General features: G+C 31.1%; 1 protein-coding gene across 1 annotated transcript; it reads right to left on the bottom strand.

The window, feature by feature from the left end:
* Positions 1–5,685: 5,685 nt before the first annotated feature.
* LOC110426402 (uncharacterized) lies at positions 5,686–7,326 on the bottom strand. Its single transcript, XM_089785285.1, has 3 exons — positions 7,309–7,326; positions 6,887–7,197; positions 5,686–6,777 (listed from the first exon to the last, which is right to left on the bottom strand). The coding sequence occupies exons 1-3, from the start codon at positions 7,324–7,326 to the stop codon at positions 6,495–6,497; spliced, it is 612 nt and encodes a 203-aa protein (XP_089641411.1). The 3' UTR covers positions 5,686–6,494.
* Positions 7,327–9,286: the final 1,960 nt, after the last annotated feature.

Below are 9,286 nucleotides of genomic sequence, written 5' to 3'. Positions count from 1 at the left end.
GAAACACAAATAAAAATAGGTGACTTCTATTACAAAAATCTTTTTTAGTTTCTAAATTCAAGAATTTTGCTTGATTGACAATTTATTGTGATTGATCGGTTTTCAAAATTATTTGCTTTCTTAGATTGAAAATTTTGGTTGTTCATTCATTAAGGGTATAATTCTTCTTTGTGTATTGTTGAAAAATATTGATTATGCAAAATTTATTTAAGTGTGATAATTGTTATAAATTACATAATCTTGAAGGAAGTATGAGTCCAAGAGATTGAAACTATGCACTTATATTTGATCTTGATTTTGTCATCATTTTACTTATGTTCGTGAGTTTCATTACTTTTTGCTTTATTGTGGAAAAAATTATTCAGCAGTTTTCTATACTCAATAGCATTCTTGAGAATTGCCTTAAAAAATGAGTTTTTTGGACATAAAGTTGAAGCTGCTATGTTCTTCTCTCTAACTATCGTAAGAAGCCATATCTTTATTTTTTGTAAACCACTTTTCCAATATTAAAGCTAAAACTTAGATTGTTAATCTGAGTTTTAATTTGAGAACAAAAAAGAAATTTTTAACTTATGTGTACCACAAAACTTTTAATTGCAAACTAGTTCACGTGACTACCCTTTTGTCTTGCAAAAGTTTAATCTATCATAGGTCGGAGGAATACATTAAATAAATATAACATTATATAATCTTAGTTATTGAATTAATTACTTAATTACTTATAACACTAAACCCTAAACACTAATTCCTATATAAATTATTTCTTTAATTAATTTACTCACTTATTTAATTAACTATTACAATCCTAAGAAATTATTCATTTATTTAATTAATTACATACTAAACCCTATTGCAAACATGACATGATGAACATAACCTAAACAAAATTCTCCAAATACTTCAACTTTACATTAAATATCTTATTTAATATTTATGTTATACTACTAAACACAAAATACATTAAATATTTGCATTATTCATTAATACAACTAGGCAAGTGTGAAACAATAGCAAATGTAGCTATTCATTCAATAAACAACACTTAAAACAATCAACACATTTTTTAGCAACATATATTTAATTCATTCTAACCAATCTACAGAACAAAACCAATATTCAATATTCAATAAACTTGTATCCATAGAATAATATTCAACACATCATGAATAAACCAAATTAGGCACAAAATCAAGAACAAAATCTAAGATGAAATTCAAATTTTAAGATGAAATTTAAAAGAAAAAAACAATGGTTTAAGGTTTACATCACCAACCAACAACCTTACCTGAGCTGTCGGAGGATAAAGGGCTGAACAGGGGAAGTAGAATGGGCCATCAACGGGAGGTGGGTAGAAAGTAGTCATCATCGGGGACTCTTCAGTCAGATGGGTGTTAGTTAAATTTTACTTACGCAAGTATATGTATCGAACAGAGAAGATATTAGTAAGCAGAGTATCAATCTTTCAAAAAATTGTTCTAAAAATTTACTAAGTATTGAAATTAAAATAATTTAGTTTTATTCAAACAATCAAAATTTGCATAACCAAGCAAACTCAAACTAACTATTAACACTAATTAAAATTCAAAGCAAAAAGATAATGGAATAAAAATCAAATTGGAAAAGTCTATAATTACAATATTCCACACACTTCATGTAATCTTATCTCTCTCTCTTAACTTATTCCAATAGGTTGAATTGCTAACCTAGAATCCTCAATTATTGATAATGCTTTGCTGAATCTCTTGTAAAAATATCTATTTTAACCAAAACACTATATTCTTATATGAATTGAAATTAAAATAGACTTATTAAATTTAGGCTCTAATACTGACTACATACAGTATATAGGTATATTCTTATCTTACACATAATAAAAAAAAAAAGATGACATCAATCATCTCTTATCGTAAGTGTTATCTAAGATTTTGCTTCAAAAGAGAATCAAACAAATTTTAAAATCCTTAATTCACTATACTTTTATTAATATAAACTTTTTCCAAATCACATGACAATTTTAAGTCAAAGAAAATGGTGCTCAAATTATTAGAAGTCACATTTTACAATGAAACTATCGCTAGAATATTATCACAAACTTAAATCATTCTTTTATTCTTTCCAAAAGCTAAAATCATGAGATAAACAAAATGTCATCCTATGATAGGGAAAATCATAAACAAGGAGTCAAAATATCTAAAAATTTTTTTATAATAATAACATAGAAGTTAACTAAACATGTAAAACCAAAAAAAAAAAACTATTAAGATAAAGATAAGTGAATAAATAAAGAAAAACTATAAAAGTAAAAAAAGCACATAATAAAAAAAATCCTACAGACATTTCCCCAAACTTAAACTAAACATTATCCTCAATGTTTAAAAAAAAAGAACAATAAAACTAAAATAAAGAGAAAGAAAAATGAAAACTCTCTTTTCAATGAAACCACCAAAAAAGGAAGGTCTACACCTCTTCTTCCTCATCATCATCATCAACATCAACTCCAACAGCGATGGTAGGATCATCAGGCAACACAGGGAAAATGTCCATATCCATGCCCATATGTTCTACATAAGCTCTCATCATTTGCTCAATTGCATTAAAGCCCTGTGCATGATTGTTTATGCGAGTCTTAAGTCTATCCATTCTTTGTGCCATGTCGAAATACTTTAGTGACTGTGAATGGCTTCGACCACTTAGATTTAAGCTTTCCTGAAAATAATTTCAAGCGAGATTTGTATAGTAACATATGTTGGCCAAGTGTAAAGTAACATTCCATAATTTTTTTGTCATGCCACTGTTTTGTTTTCTCCTTGAAGAGTTTGGCATTCTCATACACTTCAAGTCGAAATTCATCAAGTTGGTTCAATTGCAAAAGCCTTTTCATCAAGTTTGACTTCTTAATGGCCCAATAAGCATTGTGCTCGAGCTCTACCGGGAGGTAGCAAGCTTTACCAAAGACTAACTTGTATGGAGACATGCCAATAAGAGTATTGTAGGTTGTGCAATATGCCCAAAATGCATCATCTAATATTCGTTCCTAATCTGTCCTTGAAGGGCACAATTGTTTTCTTCAAGATCCTCTTAATTTATTTATTGGATTCCTTCGATTGGCCATTTGTTGAAGGATGGTATGCCATTGCAACTTTGTGTTTAACTCCATATTTTGCAAGAAATGCATTGAAATACTTGTTACAAAAGTGATTACCCTGATCACTTATAATTTCCTTTAGAGTGCCAAATCAAGTGAAGATATTTTTTTTCATAAATTCGCCACCACCTTGGAATCATTAGTTGGAAGAGCTGCTGCTTCAACCCATTTGGAAACATAATCCACAATAATTGGGATGTATTTGTTGTTGTATGAAGGTATGAAAGGACCCATGAAGTCAATACCCCATACATTAAAGATATTTATTTCAAAGATGGTGATAAAAGTCATCTCTTGTGTCTTTGATATATTACTAACTCTTTGACACCTGTCACATTGTTAAACAAAATAGTTAGCATATTTAAAAAATGTAGGCCAATACAAACCTAATTGAAGAACTTTAACAATAGTTTTGTTTCCTCCAAAGTGCCTTCCATAATCTGAAGAATGGCAATGCTGAAGTATACTTTGGAATTCTTCCTTTGGAACACACCTTTTAAAAATATGATCTTTGTAATGCTTAAACAAGAAAGGCTCATCCCAAGCATATTTTTTAACATCATGCAAAAATTTCTTTTTTTGATGAAAATTTAAATCAGGAGGAAGAATATTACTTATCAAGTAATTCACTAAATCAACATACCAAAAAAAGGATTTTTTTCCTAATTTGGAGAAGTTGTTCATTTGAAAAAGTTTCCTTGATTGAGGTTAAGTGTGCACTTGAAGTTTCATTCTCCAATTTGGATAGGTGGTCTGTTACTTGATTCTCTATTCTTTTTTTGTCATGAATCTTTAGATTGAACTTTTGAAATAGAAGAATCCATCTTAAAAATCAAATGCTTGATTATTGAATGGTTTGTATAAATTATTAGCTTTGTTCTAATTAGATAGGAGTGAAATTTGTCAAAAGCAAATACTACAACTAAAGGCTCCTTTTTTGTTGTTGTGTAGTTCTTTTGTGCCTCATTCAATGCACTATTGGAATAATAAATTGAATGAAAATTTTGTCTTTCCTTTGACTCAACATAGTGCCCACCGCATAGTCATTTGCGTCACACATGTGCTCAAAAAGGAGATTTCAATTTGGACTTATGATGATAGGTGCAGTAATCAATTTTTTCTTCAATTCATCAAATGCCTTCAAGCAAGCATCATCAAGTTTAAATGACACATCTTTTTCCAAGAAATTGCAAAGTGGTTGCAAATTGAAATTAAAATAGACACATTAAGTTCAGGTTTTGATACTAGCTATATACGAAATATAGGCATATTTCTATTCTATATACAAATCAATTTATTCATTCAAGCAAATAACTATGATCATATTCTTTTCCAATTTTAGCCTACACTAAACTCCTCTTCCCAAGTTATGTTTAAGTTTTTAGATCAAGTTAATTGGTGGTCAGTCAATTAAAAGCATTAAGAACAAATTGGAATAAACAATTCAATCCCATTCAAAATAAGCAAAAAAGAGATTAAAAATTTAGACTACACGTGAGTTCAATTGCAATATTAGAAAAAGAAATTTCGCTACTCATAATTGCAAAAATAATTAAAAACATATGAAGTTTAGCCACCAAGAGTAACAAGAATAATAAAAGCTAAGGAAGAAAATAAACAAATATTAGCAACCTTGATCTTCAACTTTTAGCTTCAAGTTCTAACTTCTTGAATCTTTTTTTGGATTTTTTTTCTATAAGGCTAATGTCTCCTCAAGCAATCTATTTATAACCTAAATTTAACGTAATTTTTCCTAAACTAAACTACTTTGGCCTAAAAACTCTTAATATGGGCTTAGAATAAGTGTAGCACCCAATAGACTTAAGTTAGCCCGCATAACTTCATTGTCGACAGCAATATCTTCAAAATCTCCTCTTCGACACCGCATCACACCTCATCTAAGCTGCAACCCTTGTTTTAATGTCTTCTTTTTGTTGACTACTGCACTCTGTCAATATCCAATGAGATTTTCTCCAAAATTGAAGTAGAAATGGGCAAGGTCACCTTCATGAAAGTTGTAGCTTTATCTCTTAGCATTCCAATGATTCAAAAATCACATCATTTGGACATCTAGAGTCTGAGTCAGGCCTAAAATACCATAGCATGTATGAACAAGGCATAGACTCCTTAAACATCTTTTTTCACCAAATTAAGCCTTATTCCTTTATAGTCTTACAAAAACATAAAAGCTAATAAATAAGAACTAAACTAGGGTAAATAAACATAAAATTAATTTAATTTAATAAAAATAAACTAATTAGAAAAATAACTAAAAAACCTAAACTCAAGAACTCAACTAACTTTTAAGAACAATTTGAGATAAAAAATAATTTTATAAAATAGAATTATCAACGGGATAGTGGTTGGTCAAGGACAACTGAGCAAGGATGACTCAAATATGAAGGGGTAGAGAGAGAAAAGAGTGAAAGAGGAGTGAAATTAAGAGAAAAGAGAAAGGGAAAATGGAAGGCAGGGGAGGGGAAGGTGGGGGGGGGGGCAGGGGCCCAAAAAAATTTAATATTTAAATTACGCAACGGATTTCTTGATGGAAATTTCTGTCAATAATTTAAAATAACAATACAAACGAAAATACCGCCGGTGCATATACAATAAAACGAAAATTCCATTGGTAATTTCATCCGCAATTGAAGATCTTAGCTAACTGGTGCTTTGTCGACAACATTGGTTGGTAAATTTCATCAATAACTATTTTACCAACAGAATTTTGTGGTCAATAAACTTTGCACTCCTTTTATTTTGCGCTATAACCTTGCCAACGGAATACCGACAAAATCCTCTTTGTCATTATATTCTGTCGGTAAAAGTTAATAGACAAATCCGTCGGTAAATTTTATCAATAAAATATTTTTGTAAGTAAAACATTGTTTTTTTCATCAAGGCATAATGCATCCTTGCCATGAGTGGCTTGATTGCTTGGCTATGTGCGATTGTGGCATTGTTTAACTGTGCCAATTGTTGGAATATCAGTGGAAAATTCCAGTTAGGATGCATTTGCGTAATTGTTGTATTGTTTAGCTGTACGCAATTGTTGCATTTGATTACCAAGTTGGTGCTTACTGTTTCGGTAAACAAAAATTAGATACTCAGTTGCTTCTAATATTGTAGAAATTTGAAGGCCTTAACCTGTAATCTTGCATCATGTGCGTAAATCCAATTTGTGCAAGATTTAATTATTTCATCAACTGAGACAGCTATCTGTGAATAACCACGTTAAGCAAGGAAGGGTTATCCAAGAGTTTCCTATACATTCCTTTCATATATTTACTAGAAAGAGAAGCGAAAGCACAACAACAGAGTAGGCCATTGTTTTCCTTTGCTGGGAACACTCTCAAACCTCGCCTTGCTGCTTGGCGTCATAGTCTGTTGTGAAAGCCTCAGCTAGCCTGTCCTTTTGTTCCTCAAAGTACTCTGTTCTGACATCATCAGCTAGCATGAGGCAGATCAACCAGAAGAGAGAAGCACTCAGGGCTAGGAACGCAGCACCACCAAAGAGACCGCTCTTGGCAGTGGGGCATGTTGTGCTCATGTCTTGATGAACATTGTTAGCTAAATGAAGGAGCTCAGTGATCGTCACCCAAAACAACATCCCTGCAGCCAACATGGAGAGTGCCCTGGTTCCCGGTACAAACAACAGCTTTAAATAATTGATGGAAGAGGCTTAATTCAACAACAAATCAATGCTCAGAATAGAAAAGAATGTGTATATGATTATATACTCACAAAGTGACTAGGAAGAACACGAAGAATGTCATGCTTCGGAAGAAAACATAACGGGGAACAGATTTTCCATTGTAAGGATAAAAAACAGAAAAGTGTCCAACCAGCACTGATACAGCAAGTGATGTAACAGATAAGAAGCCTAGAACAACAGTTGGGTCGGATGGATACTTGCAAATAATGTGATCACCTCCTGTCGAAATTTGTGGATTTCCAGATGGAGGCTGTAAAATAATAATAAAAAAAGAACACAGAAATGAAAGGAAACAAAAACGATATTCAGTTTGGTTGGCATCTTTGCCTAGCCAGCCATGTTTACCAATCAGAAAGAAGAGGAAATAAAAGTAATTTAGTTATGAGTTTAACGAAGGAACCTTTTTGTTTTCAGCTACTATTCCATAAATGAAGGATTTCATCCCAAATACCGCAACTGCATATGCCATTGTTTTCATTGTGATAGCCATCTTTTCAAGCAAAGCAATTCTAGACAAGGATAACAAGTTTTACAAGATTACCAGAGAGTGAGAGGCTTCATGGTCACTGGTTATATATCACTTGATAGAGGTCATAGAAATCATCACATTCAGACATCATTGATATCACCGCCGCCTTTGTTTCGAGGAAACAGAGAAAACCTTGTAAAATCCGAACACTTTGTCCATATACCTTAAGTCAACTAACAAATGCATGCTCATGTTTCAGACATATGCATCATCAAATACCCGTGCTAATTTTTTATAGTCATTATTATTCCTTTACTTTTAAAAGGTTTTAAGTTTCAACCCTCCCTCTTCCTTCTACCTAATCAAATGTGCCCAAAAAAGAAAAAAAAATAAAGAAAAGTGATTTTTTAAGTAAACAATTAAACATAGAAATGGTTACATGTTCCCCTCCGTAATGGGTTTTGTTTATAGATCTTAAGTATGATGTCCTTGTCTCTATTCATGAATTAATGAACTATGTAAATTAAGCTGAACACTAACAAAGCAAGTATACTTACTCGGAACCAATTAGATTCTCATTCTCATTTAGGCCTACCTATCCTTTTCTTTGGGCCTTTTTTGTGTGACCTATTTTTACATGGATTTAAATCATAGTCCAATTTAGATTTGGATCATGTGGACTTTGGCAACCTAAAATGAATTCAAGTTTGTAGGATAGAAAAGGATTATATCTGATATATTGAAAGAGTATAATTTTTATACATTGTCAAACTATCAAATGATGTTACGTCATTATAAAAATAAATTTAAAACTTTCAAAGATTTAAAATTAAATATTTATAAATTTTTTATAGAAAAACACATAAAAATTGCACAATTTTGCTAAACTTTCTCTTAATGAAAGAAGAGGAGGAGAATGTTAGTGTAATAATTTTAATGTAATGAAAATCAAAGGTGGGGGGTGAATTGATGTAAGCATTATTGGTCATACATTCAAGAAAAATCAAATGATATTATTGTAAATTGAAGTTCTAATCTTGTTGAAGACTTATGAAAGATCAAGCAATTAGAGTTTATATTCCAAATTCATGGGAATGTTTTTCATCCAAATTAGATTAAGTTACTACCTTATTGGTATAAGATACCAATAAATACCCCAAAATTTTCTCTGTTTTTTTTTTTTCTCTTTTTGAAACGAAAACAAAACTCTAATTCAATGAAACTTTTTATTCGAAACTTTTAACGATTTGCTTACTCAAAGGAATTACTAAATGAAATTTCTTTCTGTATGTACACAAATGGGTTGCAAGTCACGAATAAGATTATTACGACACAAACTTATAAGGTGGCAGAAGAATGCTTGAAAATGAACTACTAGGGTTTGAAAAGAACGGTTGAGGCACTTGCTCTTTTCCTCCAACTATCTGATTCACAAGGATTGTAAACATTACCTTGCATATGAGTGTATTGAAGGTACATGACCTCGAAAAGTAAAAGTTTTTTCAGTATTCTAAAGAGACAATGGGTCTAGTTTGAAAACCATCTGTTTCTTTGTCTTGAAATGTAGGTTAATTTAGTCATGAAAAAGTAGTTGAAAATGTATAAAATACAGTGACATCTCATTTTATCTCTGTTCTTTCCTTTTTCATTAGCATTGCTAAGATTGCTAATTGTCTTAGCTTCAAACATTTATGGATGATTGATTATACTTACTTCCAAATGAATATGGACTTTTTTCAATTTTTTATGTAGCATTTTTAGATTTTACATGCAACATGTTTTGAGTAGAATTTTTCATTTTGTTCTTGTTAATTCATCTTATGTCTAACGAATATGGATGTCAACGGGTAAGGTACCTACTAATTTTGAGGTACCCGAATCCAAACCTGATTAGTAAATGGCATACTCGAACTCTATAATTACCCAAATATTTTTTAAATTTACTTCCCTAACTCGAATC

The sequence above is a fragment of the Theobroma umbraticum genome, unplaced genomic scaffold, assembly GCF_002168275.2.
Source record: "Theobroma umbraticum cultivar Fairchild unplaced genomic scaffold, ASM216827v3 scaffold_55.0, whole genome shotgun sequence".
In the NCBI taxonomy this organism is placed as follows: Eukaryota; Viridiplantae; Streptophyta; class Magnoliopsida; order Malvales; family Malvaceae; genus Theobroma; species Theobroma umbraticum.
The sequence above is the reverse complement of the archived record's forward strand: the minus strand, read 5'-3'. Positions and strand labels throughout refer to the sequence as shown.

Excerpts from the sequence above, each read along its gene's own strand:
- LOC110426402 (XM_089785285.1), bottom strand. Across the intron at positions 6,778-6,886 it reads GTGTTCTTCCTAGTCACTTT|GGCACTCTCCATGTTGGCTG; the intron begins GTGAGTATATAA and ends ACCGGGAACCAG.